Source organism: Trachypithecus francoisi, unplaced genomic scaffold, assembly GCF_009764315.1.
Source record: "Trachypithecus francoisi isolate TF-2019V2 unplaced genomic scaffold, Tfra_2.0 Lachesis_group7, whole genome shotgun sequence".
Taxonomy (NCBI): Eukaryota; Metazoa; Chordata; class Mammalia; order Primates; family Cercopithecidae; genus Trachypithecus; species Trachypithecus francoisi.
The window spans coordinates 28,520,651-28,545,273 of NW_022681472.1; the positions used below are offsets into that span (position 1 = coordinate 28,520,651).

Here is a 24,623-nt window from a genome sequence, read left to right on the forward strand (position 1 = left end):
AGAAATTACAGTGAAAGAGGTCTGACCTAACCGACACCACCTTGCTTCTAACATTCAAGCTGTCCATTCCTAGGTGTAGGCCAAACTAACTTTGGGAGGAACTTAGTTTATAGTTTAGCTTTGAAACAAAGAATATAACAGCACTTTCCCCCAAATAAACCCCCTTCCTGTCTGGGGACTAGACTGCCTTTACAGGACTAACAAATTAGCTACAAGATTAGAAGTTATGGTTTAGCAGTGATGCAACTGGAAGCTGCAAGATTCTAAACCTCCCCAAATGGCTCCTGGGAATGAAATCACTATTGTGAAACCCAAGATCAGTGCTTGAGATATTTAGCAGACCCTGCACTCGATGGATCAGCTGGCACCACCCAGATCAATATACAGGCTCATCTAGTCTTGTGGCCCCCACGCAGGAAGTGGCTCAGTACAACAGGACAGTTTTGACTCCCTACGATTTCATCTCTGACCTGACCAATTATCACTCCTGACTCACTGGTCCCCTACCCACCAAATTATCCTTAAAAACACCAATCCTCGAGTTTTCGGGGAGATTGATTTGAGTAATAACAAAACTCTGGTCTCCCACACAGCTGGCTCTGCATGAATTACTCTTTCTCTATTGCAATTCCCCTGTCTTGATAAATCAGCCTGTTTGGCAGTGGGCAAGGTGAACCCGTTGGTAGGTTGCACCTCCACCAAACTCCTATTAGGGTTACTGTTAGCATCACTCATTAGTCTGATGTTTATGTACAATGTGTGTGTGTTGCTTGTCTTCCCAACTGGTGTATAATTCTTTATGGAGAGGAGTAGTATCTTTATATTAAGGGAGGAGACCACCCCTCATATTGTCTTATGCCCGATTTCTGTCTCTAAAGAAAGAAAAAGTAAAAACTAAAAGGCAGAAATGAAATCCACAAGCAGACAGCCCGGCACCACACCCTGGGCCTGGTAAAGATCGACTCCTGACCTAATCAGTTCTGTTATCTACAGATTACAAACATTATATAGAAAAGCACTGTGAAAATCCCTATCCTGTTTTGTTCTGATCTAATTACTGGTGCATGCAGCCCCAGTCACATACCCCCTGCTTGCTCAATTGATCACGACCCTCTCATGCTCACCTCCTTAGAGTTGTGAGCCCTTAAAAGGAACACGAATTGCTCACTCGGGGAGCTCGGCTCTTGAGATAGGAGTCTTGCCAATGCCTCTGGCCGAATAAGCTCCTTCCTTGTTTAACTCGATGTCTGAGGAGTTTTGTCTGCGGCTCGTCCTGCTACAATATTTACCCTGCATCATCCTAGCGCAGTACATTTCACATAATAGGTACTCAATAAAGGATGTTTCATAAGTACATATGTAGTTTGGATATTGATGAGATACTTATAAATGCAAAAATAAAGCAATGTATATAATTCATAATGAGACCATTAATTTATATTAGCAATGGGATAGACTAAAATATGGGTTAAAACACAATTATTTAATATGGTAAACATAAGAATTTAGGAAACTTACAGTTTTCAAAGTGTTGTTTAGGAAATAGTCCAAATCAAAAACAGTCTTGGGAAAGGCAACAGCATGGGGAATGTCATCTAGGTTTTATGGGAATCTTCCCACAGTATCTCTGCCTACTGGCATCCAGAATCATAGATGTGTACTTACCTGGCAGGGGAGATACCATGATCACAGGATCATCAATGATTCCAATGGTGAGAAATCAGTACCTGGCAGTAGAAATCGGCACTTTACTGTGGGAAAGCCTGAATGGTTAGGAACCATGTGGGATATGAAGTCAAATCTGCTACCGCAAACCTTCCATCTTTGGTTTCAGGCGGTGCTCTTAGGATCATCACAAAACAGATTGAATCTCTCCCCTCATAACAGTCCCATTAAATGATGTAAAGTCAACTATACTTGTAAGTCTTACTCCATGAACTCAGGTTTGCAAGAAATACAATTTTACTCAAGGGATGACTTTTAAATCACCGAAATCACACAGGATTCTCTTTCCTAATCCACTCCAGCCCAAAGGTACTACCTCCTAATACCATCTCACTGGCGGTTAGGGCTTCAGCATGCAAATCTGGGAGAAAACAAATATGCAGAGCATAGCTCTTATTCCCTTAGCCTCTATCCCCATTCCACTGTATTATTTCAAAACAGAACTTACTTCCCATGGGACCATTAGAGCCTGAAGAAGAGATCTCTTCTGATGCATCATCATTTTTTCCGGCAGCACAAATATTCTGCTCTTCCTGCTAACACTAACACTAATTGAGCACTTACTATTTCCCTGGCTCTTTTTTTTTTTTCCGGTAGAGATGAGATCTCACTATGTTGCCCAGGCTGGCCTCAAACTCCTGGGCTCCAGTGATCCTCCCACCTTGGCCTCCCAAAGTGCTGGGATTACAAAGTGAGCCACTGTGCCTAGCTGAGGTTTTGTTTTAAACTCTTTACATTTACCAAGCCCTTTAATCGTGCAGGTATTATTATTATTCACATTATACAGACAAGAAAACTGAGACATAATTTACCCAAGGTCACACAGCTAGTGAGTAACTGGTAGGGAATATTCCAACCTAAGCAGTCTTAATACTAGAATACAGTGCCTTAGTTACTCAACACTTAAAGTGTACCACCTTAAAGACAACAAGAAGTGTGTGAAAATGTGGAAAGGCTTTGATGATGTTGGATGCGTTATAAACAGAAAAGCTTTTAATTAAACTTTTTAGTCAGTTATGACACACATACTGAAAAGTGCATAAACGATGTTCAGTGAATTTTCATAATGTGAACACACTGATGTAACCATTATCCACATCAAGGAACAGAAAACGGAGCCGGGTGTGGTGGCTCAGGCCTGTAAACCCAGCACTTTGGCAGGAGGATAACTTGAGGCCAGGAGTTGGAGATCAGCCTGAGCAACAGAACGAAATCCTGTCTCAAAGGAAAAAAACAACAACAATAACAATAACCAGACCACCCATCCCCACTTAGAATTTCCTTTTGTGCTAAGTTTCAAAATTCAAAATAAGCATTCGCTTATTATTTTCTACAAACTGCATTCTATAGTCGTCTCAAACCTTGATTCAGATACATTTCCATTAGTAGTATAGTCTTTCTAAAGCAGTGATTTCAAAATGTGGTGCCCAGCCAAGTAGCATTAGACTTTCAAATTCAAGGACCCCAAGCTAGACCAGCAGAACAGGAATTCTGGGAGTGGAGCCCAGCAATTTGTGTTTTAGCAAGCCCCCAGGCTGATTTTGATGCATCTTGAGGTTGGAGAAGCACAGATGTTAGTCAGTTGGAATAGCTGTGGCTCGTTGATCAAGTAGTAACAGATGAATACTAAGGTTTAAAAGTGTTATGCTTGGCCGGGCGCGGTGGCTCAAGCCTGTAATCCCAGCACTTTGGGAGGCCGAGACGGGCGGATCACGAGGTCAGGCGATCGAGACCATCCTGGCTAACATGGTGAAACCCCGTCTCTACTAAAAAAACTACAAAAATCTAGCCGGGCGAGGTGCCGGGCGCCTGTAGTCCCAGCTACTCAGGAGGCTGAGGCAGGAGAATGGTGGGAACCCGGGAGGCGGAGCTTGCAGTGAGCTGAGATCCGGCCACTGCACTCCAGCCTGGGTGATAGAGCGAGACTCCGTCTCAAAAAAAAAAAAAGTGTTATGCTTGACTAACAGTGACAAGTTCTCATTACCCATCTCTTTCTGAAACAGGCTACAGGCAAATGCGTTTTCATTTTAAATAACCGTGTTGTTGCTCCAGTCAAGGCTGCATTTTACAAGCTATAAGGAAAATAAAGCTGCCTCCCCCATCCTAGTCTCACTCCTCGCTTAGCACGGAGTCCACCAGTTTACTTACAAAGCCCCGCCCTAGACTGGCGGAAAATTCAACGCACAGAGGCAGGAACAGGTCTCGGCCAATCAGAAGCCAGGCTTGAGCCTCTCGCCCATCTCCCGCCGGCGGAAGAGACTCTCCGCGGCCACGCCCCGTGCCCTCGAGTGCGAGCCAATCGTTGCTCGGCGACCGAAGGGGCAGTAGCCGCGCGAGCCATTGATCATGGCGGAGGACGCCTCCTCAGCGGCACCAAGCCCGCGGGGCTGTGCGGATGGTAGGGATGCCGACACTACCGAGGAGCAGATGGCAGAAACGGAGACAAACGACGAGGAGCAGTTCGAGTGTCAGGAACTGCTCGAGTGCCAGGTGCAGGTGGGGGCCCCCGAGGAGGAGGAGGAGGACGCGGGCGTGGTGACCGAGGCCGAGGCCGTGGCTGCCGGCTGGATGCTCGATTTCCTCTGCCTCTCTCTTTGCCGAGCTTTCCGCGACGGCCGGTCAGAGGACTTCCGCCGGACCCGCAACAGCGCCGAGGGTGAGGACGGATCGCGTCTGGGCTGGGGACTATGCGGGGGCCGGATGCGGGCCCCGTGGCGCGCGGTAGAGGCCTGGTTCCCAACGTCGCCGAGGGAGGTCGGGAGAGAGGGGCTGCTGCGGCCGATTAGCTGAGAGTCCGAGGATCGGGGAGGATCGCTTGAACCCAAAAAGCAGAGGTTGCAGATCGTGCCACTACAGTCCTGCCTGGGTGACAGAGTGAGACCCTGTATCAATAAATAAATGAATGAATGAAACCGTTCATGAAATCTGCCGCTTAGACAGCCTATAAGTGATGGACAAAGACATAGATCCATAGAAAAAACCAGCATAGTTTTTTCAGTCTAAGGTTCTCCCAGCTCAGATGTTTGAGTTGAATAGCGGAGCCTCCCCGATCCCACCCCTGTCCCAAGATGGGGTTTCACTGTCTCCCAGGCTGGAGTGTAGTGGCGCCATCACAGCTCACAGCAGCCTCAGCCTCCTCAGGCTCAGGTATCCTCCCGCTTCAGCTTCTGGAGTAGCTGGGTCTGCAGGCATGCACCACCACCCGCAGGTGTAAGATTACAGGCGTGAGCCACCGCGCTTGGCCTAGTGTAGCTTTTTGAAAAATAACAGAAAGGGCCGGGCGCAGTGGCTCAAGCCTGTAATCCTAGCACTTTGGGAGGCCGAGACAGACGGATCACGAGGTCAGGAGATCGAGACCATCCTGGCTAATACGGTGAAACCCCATCTCTACTAAAAAATACAAAAAGCTAGCCGGGCGAGGTGGTGGGCCCCTGTAGTCCCAGCTACTTGGGAGGCTGAGGCAGGAGAATGGCGTAAACCCGGGGGACGGAGCTTGCAGTGAGCTGAGATCCGGCCACAGCACTCCAGCCTGGGCGACAGGGCGAGACTTCGTCTCAAAAAAAAAAAAAGAAAAATAACAGAAAGATGTTCTGGTACTTCATTCATAGTTGGTGCTAAAATTACTGTGCAAGTATATGTTTATAATACTATAATTATGCTATTTAATAGAATTCTCAGAAAGACATATTGACATTTCATCTTCACCATAATCCTGTGAGTTAGGCAAATAATCTTAGTTTTAAGGTACTGATAGGTTAAAAGGGAGTGTTTCAGCCCCATGCTTTACCTTCCAGTTCAAGGATCTTTCCTCTATATTGCAGTTAACTCTGGAGCCAAGGATACTTAACATTAAGTAGAAAATTAAATCCTGGAATGAAGCTAGTTCCTCAGAATTATTAAAAAGTTCTGTTAGAGTTGGAGACATCAGTATGAACTGTTTAGCTCATGTAGGTATAGATGACTTAGAAATATTTAGATATGCATGTGTAGACATAGGTTACTATACACACATGTATTTCCTTGCTCTGTCAGATAAAAGGGCACAGAAGCAACCTAACTTTGAGTACACCTAGCATCCCGATCTTGGTTTCTAATACCATTCTCCAATAAAAGGAACCAGGGCTGTTTGGAGAAGTGACTGATTCTGGAACTAGGACAGGAAATATACAAAGTAAACCTGGAGCATCTTGTAGTGCCAGAAAGTAAGGAAGTGCAAAAAAAAAAAACAACCAAACAGACAAACACCTCAGTGGTGGGGTTAGAAAGGGACACAGAAGCCATCTGCAAGACCTCCCAGTGGCCACAGCTGAACCACTAGTGCAAGAATGTAAAGTGGTATTAGTGTATAAGCTTAAAGTATAAAATAAATATCCATGAGTCCATACTGATGTGAATAAATAATTGAATAAATGGGAGAAGAGGCAAATCTTGCATGCAGTATTCCAAGTATTAATAATTTGATGTCGCTACTCCATCCTCATGGAGGTGGAACATAACTCCTTGAGTGTGGTTTGCACACAGTGACTTTCTTCCAAAGAGTAGGGTATGGAAAGGGGGCAAGAGAGAGTTAAGTTCACAGTGGAGAAACCTGACAAACACTACCTCATCTAGGTGAACAGGGCCAACATCAGCAGTAATAGTTGGTGATATGTTCACTTGTAATGAAAATAGAACTTTATCATTGTGGTCTTATTCCCAAAAACCCATCACTTCAGTCTTATTGTGAGAAAAGCATCAGACAAATCCCAGAAGGACATTCTACAAAATACCTGACCAGTACTCAAAATGTCATCATCAGAACCAAGGAAAGTCTGAGAAACTCTTATAGACAACAGGCTCCTAAAGAGATAAGACTAAAACTAATATAGTGTCCTGAATGGGATCCTGCCACAGAAAAAGGACATTAAGTAAAAACTAAGGAAATCTGAATAAAGCATGGATTTAGTTAATAATAATGTGTCAACACTGATTCATTAATGTAACACGACATACTTTTTTTTTTTTTTTTTTTTTTTTTGAGACGGAGTCTCGCTCTGCCGCCCAGGCTGGAGTGCAGTGGCCGGATCTCAGCTCACTGCAAGCTCCGCCTCCTGGGTTTAGGCCATTCTCCTGCCTCAGCCTCCCGAGTAGCTGGGACTACAGGCGCCCGCCACGTCACCCGGCTAGTTTTTTTGTATTTTTTAGTAGAGACGGGGTTTCACGGTGTTAGCCAGGATGGTCTCGATCTCCTGACCTCGTGATCCGCCCGTCTCGGCCTCCCAAAGTGCTGGGATTACAGGCTTGAGCCACCGCGCCCGGCCGTAACACGACATACTAATGTAAGATGTTAAAAAAAAAAAAAAGGAGAAATTGCTTCAAGGTATATGGAACCTATCTACCATTTTTACAGTAATTATGTGAGTTTAAAACTGTTCTAGAAAATAGTTGACTTTTTTTAAAGAAAAAAAAAAACCCTGTTCATAAAAACATCCCAGAGACAAGGTTAAAAACAAATTAACAACAAAAACCCAACTTCAGAGTTGTAGCTCAAGACTGGAGGAATAATCTAGGCTACTCTCATTATTTTAAAGTTAAGGGCACAGAAACCAAAGAGAGTCAGCTATTTTTCAAGTTGCACTGCTAATCAGTGGCCAATAAGCAAATTGTGAATAGTGTTATTTTTGGGTTCCCATTTTTAATTTTTAAGGACTTTTAATTTCTTATTTTATTGAATCTCAGTTTTCAAAATTGTGAAAATATACAATTATTGATGCTTTCTAGAAAATTCTTAATTCTTTTATTTAGACTCAGAATTACTCTCATATCTCACAGATCTCAGATAATACCTTTTATAGACTGTTAACCCTACTGTGGGAAGCAGTGTAGTGTAACAATTAAGAACATGCACTCTGGAGTAAACTGTCCCAGTTTGATTCCTGGCCCTGCTACTTTTTAGCTTTAACCCTGTCAAAATAAAAAAATTACAACTAAGTTTAGTTTAAAGACCTCACTTGGCTTTATTGTGATTCTGGATTCAGGTAATACTTTATTCCATAAAATAAGTGCTCAATGAATTGAGCAGTTGGGGGTTGACTTTATAGACAATAAGGACTTAAGGAAGCTGAAACAGAACAAAAAGAAGATTGGTTGTTTCACAATTACTTGTAAGGCTGGGACAGGGAACAATAGATCCGTGGGATGCAGAATGGATGTCGTGTTAACAGGCATGAAAGCAACAGTAATTTGCTTGTAAGTATGTCTCCATCAGAGCTCTTGACTGGTTAGGCGCATTATCAATGAGCAATGGTATTTTGAAAGGAATCTTTTCCAAGCAGTAGAGCTCAATAATGGGTTTAAAATATTGAGTAAACCATGGTGTAAACAGAGTCACTGTCATCTAATCTTGTTCCATTTCTAGAGCACAAGCTGAGTTGATATAGCATAATTTTTTTTTTTTTTTTGAGACGGAGTCTTGCTCTGTCGCCCAGGCTGGAGTGCAGTGGCGGGATCTCAGCTCACTGCAAGCTCCGCCTCCTGGGTTCCCACCATTCTCCTGCCTCAGCCTCCCGAGTAGCTGGGACTACAGGCGCCCACCACCTCGCCCGGCTAGTTTTTTGTATTTTTTTAGTAGAGACGGGGTTTCACCATGTTAGCCAGGATGGTCTCGATCTCCTGATCCTCGTGATCCGCCTGTCTCGGCCTCCCAAAGTGCTGGGATTACAGGCTTGAGCCACCGCGCCCGGCCGATATAGCATAATTTTTAAGGGCCGTTAGATTTTCAGAATAAGAAATGGGCAATCGGTTTAACTTAAAGTCACTAGCAGCATTAATCCCTAACAAGAGAGTCAGCCTGTCCTTTGAAATTTTGAAGTTAGGCATTGACTTCTCTCTGGCTATGAAAGTTCTCTATAACATCTTCTAATATGAGGCTGTTTCATCTACAATGAAAATCTGTTGTTGGCTGGATGCAGTGGCTCACACCTTTAATCCCAGCACTTTGGGAAGCCAAGGCAGTTGGATCACTTGAGGTCAGGACTTTGACACCAGCCTGGCCAGCATGGCGAAACCCCATCTCTACTAAAAATACAAAAATTAGCTGGGCATCGTGGCATACACCTGTAATACCAGCTACTCAGGAGGCTGAGGCAGGAGAATCTATCACTTGAACCTGAGAGGTGGAGGCTGCAGTGAGCCGAGGTCACGCCACTGCACTCCAACCTGGGTGACACAGCGAGACTCTGTCTCAAAAAAAAAAAAAAGAAAAATCAGTTTAGTGTAACCACCTTCATTTGTGATCGTAGCTAGATTTCTCAATAACTTGTAGCTTTTACTTCAGCATTTGCTGCTTCACCTTGAACTTCTGTGTCATAGAGATGGCTTCTTAAACTTCATGAACCAACAACCTCTGCTAGCTTCCAACTTTTCTTTTGCAGTTTTCTCACCTCTTTCAGCCGCCTTAGACTTGCTCTGTATTAGGCTGTGGCTTAAAGGAACGTTGTGGCTAGTTCGATTTTTTTCTATCCAAGTCAAACTTTCTCCATATGAGCAATAAGGCTCTTTTACTTTCTTATATTTATGTGTTCAGTGGATTAGAACTTTCAATTTCCTTTGAGAACTTTTCCTTTGTATTAACAATTTGGCTGTTAGGCACAAGAGGCCTATGTTTCAGCCTATTGTGGCATTTGACATCCTTTCCTCACTAAGCTTAATCATTTCTAGCTTTTGATTTAAAGTGAGAGACATGCACTTCCTTTCACTGAAACACTTGGAGGGCACGTAGAGTTACTCATTGGTCTAATTTCAATATTGTTGTGTTTCAGGAAATAAGGAGGCCTGAAGAGAGGGAGAAAGGGGAGGAGCTGGTCAGTGGAGCAGTTAGAACACACACAATATTTATGGAATAAGTTTGTGTCTTTTTTTTTTTTTTTTTTTGAGACGGAGTCTCGCTCTGTTGCCCAGGCTGGAGTGCTGTGGCCGGATCTCGGCTCACTGCAAGCTCCGCCTCCCGGGTTCCCGCCATTCTCCTGCCTCAGCCTCCCCAGTAGCTGGGGCTACAGGCGCCCGCCACGTCGCCCGGCTAGTTTTTTGTATTTTTTAGTAGAGACGGGGTTTCACCGTGTTAGCCAGGATGGTCTCGATCTCCTGACCTCGTGATCCGCCCGTCTCGGCCTCCCAAAGTGCTGGGATTACAGGCTTGAGCCACCGCCCCCGGCAAGTTTGTGTCTTATATGGCCATGATTTGTGGTACTCCAGAACCTTTACAATAGTAACATCAGAGACTATTGATCACAGACCACCATACAGATACAATAATAGTGAAAAAGTTTGAAATATTGCAATAATTATCAAAATGTGACAGGTACAGGTACTGTTAGAAAAATGGGCCGGGCACAGTGGCTCACACCTGTAATCCCAGCTACGCGGGAGGCTGAGGCAGGAGAATGGCGTGAACGTGGGAGGCAGAGCTTGCAGTGAGCGGAGATGAGCCCCTGCACTCCAGCCTGGGCAACAGAGCAAGACTCCGTCTCAAAAAAAAAAACATGGTGCCATTAGACTTGTCTCAAGCTGGGCTGCTGTAAACTTTCAATTTATAAAAAACATGCTATCTGCAAAGCACAATAAAATGAGGTATGCCTGCACCTATCCTTGGTGGTACTCATTAAAATTTTAATTAGTTACTTACATAACTTTGTGTTTAATTTGTGTCGTCTCAGATTAAAACCTTCATGGGGGCAGAGACTGGCTGTCTTAAGTCATCACCTCCTAACACAGGCTGGCAGTAGATGTTCAGTAAATATTGAATGGCTTGTGTTTAAATTCTATATAAATTTTGTGCTCTCTTAAAATCCTGTTAAATTCTATTATGACTGTGTATGGTCCAGATAATCTCTGGTATAGCATAAGATTATGTTAGAATTGAGGGAGGAAATTGGGTAAACATATATTTGTCTTATATGCCTAATTGCTAAAGAACTGCTTTTCAGTTTGCTAGTTTTTTAAGCTTTTTATATACACCAGCCAAGCCCTGAGTTAAGTGTAATGGTAGTAGTGGCACCTTCAGGTCTTAGGTTAGACATTATTTCCTCAGAAAAGCCTTCCCTAACACCTCCTCTGTGCAGAAGATACTTAAACACACAGATTTCTTGTTATATGCTTCCAAAGCATTCTGTACTTGTCTTTTTAAAGTTTTCGCCACATTTTTACTTCAGTAGTTCAATCGCTTGTCTCTCATTGCTACATGGTAAAAAGCTCACTGTGGTCCATGAGTATGGCTTACTTGGTATTGTATGTAGTCACTGCCTGACTCAGCATCTGGGTGGGCATTCAAGTTTTGGTGAGGTTAATATTAATATGTTTTAAAATACAGCTTTGTAAGCTAAGCAGACTCACTTAATTGAAACATTGATAAAAATAATATAAAATATTTTCTGTTATATGACATGTTTCTAGGTATGTTTCCAACCAGTGATTTTACACATTTTACAATTTGTATCTAAATCTTTTTTGTTAATGTAGACTGCTACTTGTGAAAGAATTTTCAACAATTTTTATTCTGCATGTGAAAGTTATATTTTGTAAGAAATGTCTTCATTGCTATTCCTTTTTTTGTTCTGATTTTTAATCACATCTTAAATGTACAACTCTATGATAATTTTTACAACATGTTTGTAGCCTATTACTGAACAAACCACACAGTGGCACTACTGGATCAAGTTTGATTTTAATAAAATTTACTTTTTTTCTTTTTTAGCTATTATTCATGGACTATCCAGTCTAACAGCTTACCAGTTGAGAACGATATACATATGTCAGTTTTTGACAAGAATTGCAGCAGGAAAAACCCTTGGTAAATATGTGTTTTTATTTTATATTGGAAATATTTCAATCTGTGTCTAAATGTAAGACAATGAGAAGAAACAGATTTTTTGGGGGTGGGGGGGAGTTTGCCTACAAGTGTCTGGTGCATAGGAGTGTGAGGTGTGTGTGTGTGTGTGTGTGTGTGTACACACATACAGTCATATCTAAAGCAAGTAAAAGAAATGTAGTCCCTGTCATCTTAGAACATTGGTTCTCAAACTTCAGCCTGCTCCAGAATTACTTAAAGGACTTATTAAAAAAAAAACATAGTGCTGAGTCTCCCTACCTCCCATGAGTTTCAGATTCAGTAGGATGGGTATGGGGCTCTGAAATGTACATTTCTAATAAATTCCCAGGTGATTCTGATGCTACTATTGGGGAAGTGTGTTTCATTGACTCTATTTGGTAACTTTGTGGTGACTCCAATCATACACACTCTTTTTTACTGGCAACTATTATATTTGAAACCTTTTATTTGAACTTGATGCCAGCATTTATTTATGTAAGAAGTACAGTTTATAGCTATAATCTCTCTCCCTTGTCTCTGTAGTTCATTTTAGATTGTAATGGGCAAGCCTGATTCAGTTTATCAGCAATGGCTGGTATTTACAACATGGTCATTTTAAAAGGCTATTTGATGCAAATAATTTTATATTTAGATTGGTTTTTATAATTTACAAAATACTTTTCCAACAATCCTGAGTAGTGGGCAGTACTTACATAAAACTGCTTGCTTATTGAAGTGTTGTCTTACGTAAAATCCCAGTGTATTAGCACCACTGTCAAGGCCCCCACTAAAGTAGCTCTGGCTGATGTAGTCAGCTTTGTTTGGGGCATGAGGGTAGGTCTGGAGTTGGTGCCAGTACCATAAATGGACAGAACTGGATAGAGGCAGAATCTTTGTGAAAGAGACAGAGCTATAGGTAGGCCTGGGCCAGTTGCTGGAGAAGTAGCAGGTTGGAGCAAAATTCCAGACCATGCATACTATAAGTTGACACTGTTGTTACAGGGTTGTTTTCCAAATTAAGGTGGAAAAGTATTCTAAAGTGCCTGGCAGTGCTTTACACATAGCAGTTGTTCAGCACATCTTAGTTGCTTCCTGGATAACTTTTTCTCCAAAAAAGGCATGGGGAATCCAGATTTTATGTGTGATCTCATGGTTTAATCTTGGAATTTACCAGGATACTCTTTTGGATATATCCTAGATATAATTGGCAAGGGTCAGCTATCAAGAATCAATGTATTTCACCATAATACACTCAACTGAGGCAGCATTTAAAATTTTACGTGTTGAATTTTCAGCTATACATAACCCTTTTTTGTTTGTTTGTTTTGCTCTATAGTGGCACTGTGTAATAGAGATATGTGAGCCACATGTCTAATTTAAAATTTTGTAATAGCTATGTTAAGAAAAGTAGGCCAGGTATAGTGACTCACACCTGTAATCCCAGTGCTTTGGGAGACCTAGGCAGGAGGATCGCTTGAGCCCAAGAATTTAACACCAGCCTAGGCAACATAGCGAGACCCTGTCTCTACAAAAAATTAAAAAAATTAACCATGTGTGGTGCTCAGGAGACCGAGGTGGGAGGATCGTTTGAGCCCAGGAAGTTGAGGCTGTGGTGAGCTGTGATTGTGCCACTTCACTTCAGCCTGAGTGACAGAATGAAACTCTGTCATGAAATTTAGAAATTCCCATTCTAGGGCCGGGCGTGGTGGCTCAAGCCTGTAATCCCAGCACTTTGGGAGGCCGAGACGGGCGGATCACGAGGTCAGGAGATCGAGACCATCCTGGCTAACACGGTGAAACCCCGTCTCTACTAAAAAATACAAAAACTAGCCGGGCGAGGTGGCGGGCGCCTGTAGTCCCAGCTACTCGGGAGGCTGAGGCAGGAGAATGGCATAAACCCGGGAGGCAGAGCTTGCAGTGAGCTGAGATCCAGCCACTGCACTCCAGCCTGGGCGACAGAGCGAGACTCCGTCTCAAAAAAAAAAAAAAAAAAAAAAAAGAAATTCCCATTCTAGCAGGTGTAGCTAAAAAAAAAATAAAATAGATGGAATTAATTTTGATAATCTTATTTAACTCAATATTTCTCAAACACTATGTCAACAAGTAATCAGTGTAAAAAATGTTAGTAAGGCCAGGCACGTGGCTCACACCTGTAATCCCAGCTCTGGAAGGCTGAGGTGGGTGGATCACTTGAGCCTAGGAGTTTGAGGCTGCAGTGAGCTATGATCACACCACTGTACCCCAACCTGGGCAGCACATCAAGACCCCCATCTCTTAAAAAAAAAAAAAGAAATATTTTACCTTTTTTGGAGTAAGTCTTTGAAATCTCATGTGTATTTTATACTTAAGATACATCTCAATTCAAACTAGTCATATTTTAGCTGTTTAGTAATTATGTATGGCTAGTAGCTACCATATTGGGTTTAGTCTCCTACCCCACATAGCTTAGACAAGATTGGACATGTTTGGGGTGGTGTGGCCTTAGACCCCCACGTAGCTGCAAAATACAGCAGATATCTTAAGGGGAAATGCTTGTCATCCTCCTCTCATGGAACTTTAAGCTTTTTTTTTTTTTTTTTTTTAGACAGGGTGTCTCTCTGGCCCAGGCTGGAATGCAGTGGTGCCGTCATAGCTTATTGCAGACTCAAACTCTTGAGCTCGAGTGATCCTCCCACCTCAGTCTCCTGCGTAGCTAGGACTACAGGTGTACCATCAGGCCCAGCTAATTTTTAAATATTTTGTAGAGACGAGGTCTCATGTTGTCCAGGCTGGTCTTGAACTCCTGGCCTCAAGTGACCCTCCCACCTCGGCCTCCCAAAACTCTGGGAGACTTAATGTACCTTTTCACCACAGCCTATTGCATTGCCGTGGAACTCAGCACATGTCCTGTGAAGAAAAACCAATCATGTTTGCAGTTCCTCTAGTTTCCAGTCGACTGTGCCAGTCCCAAGGAAACCACCAAAAGCTATTCCCAATAAAGTCGCTCTGGCTGGAGTACACTGGATCCTCAACCTTATCCAAAATCAGCGAATCAGCATCTCACCTCAGAAGGGATTCTCTCTGGAATTTTAGTTCATCTCATTTTCATTGCTTTCCATGTCTATGCCATGTCTTTAGCAACATGATTTTGGAGTTTAACTGTTTTCTAGTTGTAGTGTGAGTGTTTTGTTTGCTGCAGTATACTACATCCCACCTGGAAGTAAATGTCTATACTGTAAATATTTTGAAGCTAAGAGCTAACATACATTTTTCTATATGTCACATTTATAAGAAGGAAGGCAGAAAAGTGAGAAGGGTTAAGTAATGTCAGTCAAGAAATACTTATTTGAAAATATGTGTTGAAATTAGTTTCTGAGGCCGGGCGCGGTGGCTCAAGCTTGTAATCCCAGCACTTTGGGAGGCCGAGACGGGCGGATCACAAGGTCAGGAGATCGAGACCATCCTGGCTAATACGGTGAAACCCTGTCTCTACTTAAAAATACAAAAAACTAGCCGGGCGACGAGGCGGGCGCCTGTAGTCCCAGCTACCCGGGAGGCTGAGGCAGGAGAATGGCATAAACCCGGGAGATGGAGCTTGCAGTGAGCTGAGATCCGGCCACTGCACTCCAGCCTGGGTGGCAGAGCAAGACTCCGTCTCAAAAAAAAAAAAAAAAAAGAAAGAAATTAGTTTCTGAAAGAAAGCAAGCAGATGAGAAATGAGGAAGAAAAATTAGGCAATCTACCTTTGCATCTTCATTTTACTACTTTTGAGACACGGTAAGTGATTTTTAAGTGTCTTGGTGGCTGCTTCTACTACTTGCTAGGTGTGTGACCTCTCTAGCTCTCAGATCTTACTGTATAAAACAAGTGCCACAGTGCCTGACACTCAGTGTTAGTTATTAGCATGAATATCTTTTGTACACCTTTCTTACCTTATGCTGCTCCATTTTTCTGAAGTGTTTCCTTCCCATCCTTGGTACTCTACACTTAGTTTATCTGTTTATCCTTAATGCCCCAATTTGGATGACTTCTGTTTCATGAAGGATTCACTTCTAGTATTCCTACTTAGAATGAATACCCTGTTCCTCAAATACACTAGATTCTGCTTGAGAATTTAATCTCTGGGAGATGGGTGTAGGCATCAATAATTTGTTTTCTTTTTTTTTTTTTTTGAGACGGAGTCTCGCTCCGTCGCCAGGCTGGAGTACAGTGGCACCATCTTGGCTCACTGCAACCTCCACCTCCTGGGTTCAAGCGATTCTCCTGCCTCAGCCTCCCGAGTAGCTGGGACTACAGGTGTGCACCACCATGCCTGGCTAATTTTTCTATTATTAGTAGAGACAGTTTCACCATGTTGCCAGGATGGTCTCGGTTTCTTGATTGGTGGATCACAAGATCCGCCTCCCAAAGTGCTGGGATTACAGGCATGAGCCACTGTGCCTGGCCACGCATCAGTATTTTTCAAAAGCTCTTCAGATGTTTCTGAGGTATAGCAAACATGGAGAACCATTGGCATAATGCGCAATTCCATTAAAGTACCAGTTATATTGGTTTGTCTGCCTGTCTTCCTCCATAGTTAGGATGTGAATTCCACAAGGTCAGGAACTTTCTTCTTCATGTTTGTATTTTAAGTACCTGACACAACCTGGAATATAAAGAGACTTAGTATGTGAATGAATGTATTTTTATTTTTTTTATTTTTTATTTATTTATTTTTTTTTTGAGACGGAGTCTCACTCTGTCACCCAGGCTGGAGTGCTGTGGCCGGATCTCAGCTCACTGCAAGCTCCGCCTCCCAGGTTCACGCCATTCTCCTGCCTCAGCCTCCCGGGTAGCTGGGACTACAGGCGCCGCCACCTCGCCCGGCTAGTTTTTTGTAGTTTTTAGTAGAGACGGGGTTTCACCGTATTAGCCAGGATGGTCTCCATCTCCTGACCTTGTGATCCGCTCGTCTCGGCCTCCCAAAGTGCTGGGATTACAGGCTTGAGCCACCACGCCCGGCCGTGAATGAATATATTTTTATATTTAAAATGTTGGAAAAACAATTTGGAGAGGACAACAGGAAATAAAGTAAAAATATTTGAAACTACAAATATTTAAACTCCCTGCTCACTCTGGTTTTTAAAGGAAAAAGGATGTGCTATTTAAAATTCTCTTTATTCGGTTGGACTCGGTAGCTCACGCCTGTAATCCCAGCACTTTTGGAGGCCGAGGTGGGTGGATCACCTGAGGTCAGGAGTTCGAGACCAGCCTGGCCAACATGGCGAAACCCCATGTCTACTAAAAGTACAAAAATTATCCAGGCGTGGTGGCGGGCACCAGCTACTTGGGAGGCTGAGACAGGAGAATTGCTTGAACCCAGGGGGCAGAGGTTGCAGTAAGCTGAGATCGCGTCACTTCACTCTAGCCTGGTCAAAAGAACGAAACACCTATCTCAAAAAATAAATAAAAATAAAAAATTCTCTTTATTATGCTTATTTGTTGCATACTTGCTATGGGACTACAACTGTGCTAGGATTACAGGGGTTTAGAAAAATACACTAAGTGGCTCCTGCCCCCCAAAATTTGAAATATTATGCATGATAGAGTATGAAGTTTTTGTCTTCAAGACACTTAAAATCTAATAGGGTTGTGGAGGTAAGTATAAAGTACTGCAAGGCATTAAAAAAGGAATAATGATACAAGAGTTTCTTTTTAATTAATGGAACACTTCATGGATTTTTGTGTCATCCTTGTTGAGGGGCCATGCTAATCTCTGCATTCTTCCAATTTTTATATATGTGCTGCCAAAGCAAGCACATACAGGAGATTTAGAGAAAGGACATTTCCTAGTCTCTTAGCTGCTGGGGTAAGGACAGCATTCAATAAAGAGGTGGAGTTTGCGCTATGCCTGCTTACAGCAATTCTTAATTGCTAGATTTTGTCAGAAAGAAAGTATAAAAACGGTAGTCTATCCACATCCTCAGATGTGGTGTGGGGGTGGGGGGGAAGGTAGTCTAGACAAAATGAAAACATTAGCATTATTTTGAAAATAAATTGTAGTTTACCTGGATAGTAGAACTCTTAATTTCCATATACAACTTCATAAACTTGGTCCTCACCCAGGCTTCCTATGATAGTAAATGTTAGCACCATTTATCCAATTATTAAAACCCAAGAATCCTCCATTTTTTCCTCATACTCTACATGTAATCCATTAACAGGTTCTATTCTATATTCAAAATAAGTTCCAGAACTGATTAACTACTTGCCTCTTCCATCATCTTTCTAAGAGCGTGCATCCAGCTTGCCCACTGACCTTCCTCCTGCCCTTTGTGTTTGTTTTTTCAAGACAGGGTCTCACTCTGTCACCCATACTGGAGTGCTGTGGTGTCTTCTTCACTCACTGAACCTTAGACTCCTGGCTCAAGCAGTCCTCCCACCTCAGCCTCCCGAGTAACTGAGACTACAGGCACATGCCCCCACCTGGCTCTTCCTGCCCTTTGAACATCAAACTCCTCCTCAGGATCTTTGCACTTGCCATTCCCTCTGGAATGTTTTTCTTCCAGATCTTTGGGTGACTGTTCCTTCTGCTTCACATTATGCTGTTCTCAGCTCCACTGTCACTTCTTCAGAGAGGTCTTTAACCTGTCTGAAAGAGCTTCCCCCTCCCCTACCATTCTTCATTTCCAGTACCTTTTTTATTTTTTCTAGCCCTTACTACTCTGAAACTGTATTTCTCATTAGCATGTGAGCATCATTAAAGTGGGGATTTTGTCTTATTCACTGAGACATTCCAAGTTTTCAGGCAAGTGCCTATATATAGTGAGTGATCAATAAATATTTATTAAATGAATTGTAGACTGTAGATGCTAGACATATAAGACATTATAGTGAAGGCTCTTGAATGTCCGAATGGGTTGTTGCTGTGTAATTTGCTAATTACTTATCAGTTGTTGTGAGTCTTTGTTCTGAATAACTTGATCACAATTCTTTTAGGAAAGCTTAATAATAGTACAACTATTATCTCATTATATAGTCACATAAATTCTGTGAGATAGTATTTATTGTCACCATTTTATAGGTGAGAAAACTGGCCTGTCTTGAGGTTTGTTATAGTGCATTAGACTTAGGAACCACTTAAGAATTCTGTTGCTATGACATGTTATGTAAAATAGTTTAGTTCTTAAAATTCATATTTTTGTAAAGAAATCTTCAAATGTCTGTAATCTCATCAACCTTTTTCCATTTGAAATTGATCTTAATGAGAAAATTAACTTAGAAAATAAAATGACTTCTCTAAACTGGTATAAATGAGGAGCACCTAGCACATAGTATATACTCAATAAATATTTAAAGGGAATGCGTTATTAAAAACTGACAAAGTTCTACTTAGCTTTCTGAGTTACTTATTTTTGTTCTGTTTTTAAAAGATGCACAGTTTGAAAATGATGAACGAATTACACCCTTGGAATCAGCCCTGATGATTTGGGGTTCAATTGAAAAGGAGCATGACAAACTTCACGAAGAAATACAGAATTTAATTAAAATTCAGGTATGAATAAATAACTTATGCTTATAATTATTATATTTCTAGAAAATAAGAACATTTAACACTTAAAAAAATTAAGAGAAACCTAGTAGAGGTTGAGCAATAGTAAAATTTAATGTGTTTGTTTCTCTTCAGAAATTTGACCTTTGGTTTATAGCCTTAACATGATCACTGGGGGCTGGAACTTAATGTTCCATACTTAAGTATATCTTGCCCCCATGTTGTGGAAAATTTTAAAACCAGGGATTTGTGCTCTTCCAATTGATATTTAAAGATTATGGAAAAAGTAGATAATATTTTTAATTAATGGTAAATTTTAGATTTTTCTAATCAAGAGTATGTAAAATTTTAACCATGTAGGGAGAATTTCAGTAGACAGTGAGTAGTCCAAAAAAGTCATTCAAAGATACAGTAGCTAGCAGTCAGAGCAAATACTAAGTACTTTCTTAGTTAAATAAACTTTTTCTCTTTTGAGAATTTTAAAATTTTATTTTCAGGTTGAATAGAAAAGAAAAGCCAGGTCATTCCCCACCTTCCCAAGAATTAGTGTGGTGATAGTCAAGTAGAATTAGGACCTGAAGAAAAGAAAATGGGCAGAAAAACGACTGCTTCCTTTATGAATTCAACCCAGAGCAAAGAGATTTGTCATGTTATTGCAATCTTTTAGACTGCTAGAGAAAGCAAGTCTTTCTTAGTACACTACTGTAAAGTCAAATGGGTGACAAAGTTTATAGCAGACATTTAATATATTCCCTACTATTTGCCAGGCACTGTTCTAAACTCTTTCACATAAAACTCTTAACGTCCTCATAACAGTCTGATGAAATAGGTACTATTGTTTCCACCATTTTACCTATAAGGTAACTGGGGCACCAAGAGGCTAAGTAGCTTACCAAGTTTACATAGCTACCCAGATGGTAATAGTGGTCCTGTCGTACCCTGTTACCAAAAATGTCAATGCGTGAAAAAAATGATCATTCAAAAACATCTAGCTTCTTAGGTTTGTGTTAGATATTTTCCAGAGATTCTGACTAGCAAATTTTATGTATCCTAATCATCACAAACATCATCTACCTCCTCTTATTTCCCTTTTACTCAAAATTAATATTTAGGTGGGTCCTAAATGTCCATGGTATGGCTTCTAATTTATTTACTAATACATGCTTTTGATTTGGTCTAAATTAGAGATAGAATGCTGGGCATTTATGAGTAAATGTGCATGGGACCAGTGCAAATTTTTCATGTCATTTCAAGCGACACTTATTTTGTCTTTGAAAAAGTATTTTATATATTTTATCAAATTAAAATTATTAAACTACATAAAAATGTTTTCAACAGAGGATTTCAGACTTACCTGAGTTATCTTAATAATTAAATAACTATTAGATATTTTTAAACGCAGTCTAAGGTTGGTATTTTTCATCTTTTAGGCTATAGCTGTTTGTATGGAAAATGGCAACTTTAAAGAAGCAGAAGAAGTCTTTGAAAGAATATTTGGTGATCCAAATTCTTATATGGTAATTATTTAAATTAAAACCATAGAATTTTAGAACTGTTTATGTAGAATGAGGAAAACTGAAAGAAAATTGGAGGAGAAAATAAGTGCTTTATCTTTTAAACAGTATACAATAATACTGTGCAATAGAAAAACTATGCAAGTCACATATGATTTAAAATTTTCTAATAAGCTGGATGCAGTGGCTTACACCTATAATTCCAATACTTTGGGAGACTGAGATGGGATGATCCCTTGAGCTCAGACATTTGAGACAGCCTAGGCAACATGGGGAGATCCTCATCTCTCCAAAAAAAAGAAATAATAAATAATGAAAAATAAATAAAATGTTCCAGTAGTCATATTAAAAAAGTAAAAAGAGGCTGGGTGCAATATCTCATGCCTATAATACCAGTACTTTAGGAGGCTGAGGCAGTAGGACCATTTGAGGTCAGTAGTTCAAGAGCAGCCTGTGTAAAACAGCGAGACCCTGTTCTCTACGAAAAAGTTAAAAATCAGCGTGGTGTGGTGGCGCAATACTATAGTCCTGAGGTGGGTGGATTGCTTCAGCCCAGGAAGTCAAGGCTGCAGTGAGCTATAATGCTGCTGCTGTGCTCCAGCCTAAGCAACAGAGAGAGACCCTGTCTCTAAAAGTAAATAAATAATAAAATAGTATAGTATTTGCATATAACATATGTACATCCTCCTGTATACTTTAAATCATCTCTAGATTATAGTAACTAATACAATGTAAATAGTTGTACTGTTTAGGAACAAAAAGATACAAAAAAGTCTGTGTTCAGTACAGGTGCAATTTTTTTCCCCCATACATTTTGTGGAAGAAATATCTGCATTTCTTTTGGGTTTATATGAGGAGTAGAACTGATGAGTCATAAGGTGTGTACATACTCAGTTTTAGTAGATACTGCCAAACTGTTTTCCAAAGTAGTTATGTCAATTCCTCCAGTAGTGTAAAAGAATTCTAGTGGCTCCACAGATCTTACATCTGGGTTTTCATTTTAGCCATTCAGGCAAATATGTAGTGCTGTCCCGTTGGATTTTAATTTGTTTCCCTGATGAATAATCAGATTGAGCACCTTTTGATAACTTTAGTAGAAAGAGTTGGAGAGTGACTACCTTAATCCAATAAGGAACCTGGGCCTAGTTGAGAGTAGGTTGGGCAGTTTTGGCAAAGCTTTGTGTATCTCTAATATAACCCTGTCCCTGGGGTATGGCCCTCCAGAAATTTCAGCCAATAGCATGATATGTCTTTTGGGTTTCTTACCCTTTTTTTTTTTTTTTTTTGAGACCGAGTCTTGCTCTGCCACCCAGGCTGGAGTGCAGTGGCCGGATCTCAGCTCACTGCAAGCTCCGCCTCCCGGGTTTACGCCATTCTCCTGCCTCAGCCTCCCAAGTAGCTGGGACTACAGGCGCCCGCCTCGTCGCCCGGCTAGTTTTTTGTATTTTTAAGTAGAGACAGGGTTTCACCGTATTAGCCAGGATGGTCTCGATCTCCTGATCTCGTGATCCGCCCGTCTCGGCCTCCCAAAGTGCTGGGATTACAGGCTTGAGCCACCGCGCGCAGCCTGGGTTTCCTACCCTTATATTTTCTCCATAGCACTATGAGACTACTGAAAATTCTACTCTCCTCATACCTCCCAGAAGAGGAAAACTGACGGCCAGGAAATATTAAGAGGTTAAGATAAGTACTTAACCTCACTAGTATTAGTGTTGCCTCATTAGAGCAATATTAAGTACTATATTGAAACACTACTTCCCATCCCTTAGACTGGCATCAGTTAAAATGTCTTAGAATGCCAATACTTGTCTCAACAAATTGAGAAATGATTGTACTGCCTGCCATAACTTCCTTTCAAGACTGTATATTGGTACTTCTTTGGGAGATCATTTTAGCAAAATCTTTTAAGCATGCATTCCAGCAATTCCACTTCTAGACAATACCCTAGAATAGCTGGTTTCATTTTTAACTGCATAGTTTAAAAGCCATAAAGCTTTAAAGACAACAAAAAACCAAGGCCTTCCTGAGACAGTTGCTCTGAGATTGAGCCTAAGAATTTTTTTAAAGTTCTACAGCTTTTATTGTGCAGCCAGCATTGAAAGAGCTACTGTCCAAGAAAAACACATACAATGCACAGAAGATAATGTAGAAACATGTTGAAGAGCAATACAGTAATTGCAAGTAGCCTAAATCCCTCAGTAGGTTTGAAGAATGGATGAATAAGTGATGTTTTTGATCAGTGTAGTACTTTATAATGGCAAAAATAACTACTTCTAGGAATATCAAATCAGCATGGATAAATGTTGTAAACATAGAGTTAACTAAAATGTAGCAAGTTTCAAAAGAATACAGATCGTACAACACCATTTGTAGAGTTAAAACCATGCTAAGCAATGCTACGTGCTATTTTTGGATACATACGTAGTGCAAGTAAAGGAATTCATGGGAATGGTGAATTCTAAATTCAGGGTAATGGTTACAGTGAGGAGAGAAAAGGGGATACAATCAGATTATGGTAGTAAACAGGGATTTTAACCATATCGATTATGTTTTATTTCTTAAACTGGGTAGTGGGTACTCTGGTTTATAATATGTATCTTTTTGCATCTGTCTAAAATATAAAATTTTTTTTTAATGAGGAGAGGCCAGAAGAAGTAAGAAAAAAGTACATTGGCATGCCATTTAAAACTTCATTTTAAAAGTATCTGTGTCTCTGAGTTTATAAAGTGATTTCTTTCCAATTAAATAATATATGACAAAAATCCTTGTATCTGTAACTTTGTGTGATTTATGTTAATTCATTTCTTCTGTTTTCTTTAGCCTTTCAAAAGCAAATTGCTTATGATAATCTCTCAGAAAGATACATTTCATTCCTTTTTTCAACACTTCAGCTACAACCACATGATGGAGAAAATTAAGAGTTATGTGAATTATGTGCTAAGTGAAAAATCGTCAACCTTTCTAATGAAGGTATACATATTATTCAAGAGTGAGTCTAATAATAGACTTAAAGGAAATGTTGTAATAAAGGAGAATACTTGAAATAGAAATCCTTTAAAACTAATGGGAATTTTTTGTTGTGGTTTTGTAGAAAGGTGTGGTAAAATGTTACATTTTGTGGACCTCCTATGAGTGATCTTTGTAGTACTTTTGTAACTTTTCAAAATTAGTTTAGGAAAATTTTCAAAAGAAAAAGTTGAAGGGAAAACTTAGAATTAATTAAAAATAAGAAATAGGCAAAAGCAAATATTCATTGTAATTTAAGTAAATTTTAAAGACTTTTTAAACACATTTTTGGGGAAAAGTGGAATTGCATTAAAGAAGGGCCTTTTAAAATTTTTCTAGGCCAGGTGCAGTGGCTCATGCCTATAATCCTAGCACTTTGGGAGGCCAAGTTTCAGGAGTTCGAGACTAGCCTGGGTGACATGGTAAAACCCCTTGTCTACAAAACAGTTAGCTGGGCCGGCGCTGTGGCTTGCGCCTGTAATCCCAGCACTTTGGGAGGCCGAGGCAGGTGGATCACGTGGTCAGGTGATCGAGACCACCCTGGCTAACACGGTGAAACTCTGTCTCTACTAAAAAAATACAAAAAAATTAGCCGGGCGTTGTGGCGGGCGCCTGTAGTCCCAGCTACTCCGGAGGCTGAGGCTCGGAGAATGGCATGAACTTGGGAGGCAGAGCTTGCAGTGAGCCAAGATGGCGCCTCTGCACTCATAGGTGGGCATGGTGGCATGCACTATAGTCCCAGCTACTTTGTGGGGGTTGAGGCTGTAGTGACCTGAGATTGAGCCACTGCACTCCAGCCAGGGTGACAAAACGAGACCCTGTCTTTAAAAAAAAAGACATTTCTGGTCAGGCACAGTGTCTCATGCCTGTAGTCCCAGCACTTTGGGAGGCTGAAATGGATAGATCGCTTGAGCCCAGGAGTTTGAGACCAGCCTGGGCAACATGGCAAAACCCCGTCTCTACAAAAAAAATAAAAAATTTAGCCAGGCATAGTGGCGCATGCCTGTAGTCCCAGCTACTTGTG

At 41.1% G+C, this 24,623-nt stretch overlaps 1 protein-coding gene and 1 non-coding gene across 5 annotated transcripts in view; one reads left to right on the forward strand and one right to left on the reverse strand.

Moving 5' to 3' along the window:
- Nucleotides 1-3,994: 3,994 nt before the first annotated feature.
- The window catches only part of TERF1 (telomeric repeat binding factor 1), a 37,617-nt gene continuing 16,988 nt past the window's right edge, over nucleotides 3,995-24,623 (forward strand). For 2 of the 4 annotated variants that reach the window (XM_033203619.1, XM_033203620.1), the window contains exons 1-4: nucleotides 3,995-4,381; nucleotides 11,456-11,551; nucleotides 18,961-19,082; nucleotides 20,510-20,596. In XM_033203619.1, coding sequence (XP_033059510.1) covers nucleotides 4,072-4,381; nucleotides 11,456-11,551; nucleotides 18,961-19,082; nucleotides 20,510-20,596 — 615 coding nt within the window. In that variant the 5' untranslated portion in view covers nucleotides 3,995-4,071. Of the gene's footprint in view, nucleotides 4,382-11,455; nucleotides 11,552-18,960; nucleotides 19,083-20,509; nucleotides 20,597-23,413; nucleotides 23,564-24,623 lie in introns of all 4 variants that reach the window. The other 2 variants (XM_033203616.1, XM_033203618.1) reach the window with 2 other exon arrangements.
- On the reverse strand, nucleotides 17,244-17,347 carry LOC117079757. Its single transcript, XR_004435599.1, has one exon. It is a non-coding gene; the product is annotated as a U6 spliceosomal RNA (small nuclear RNA).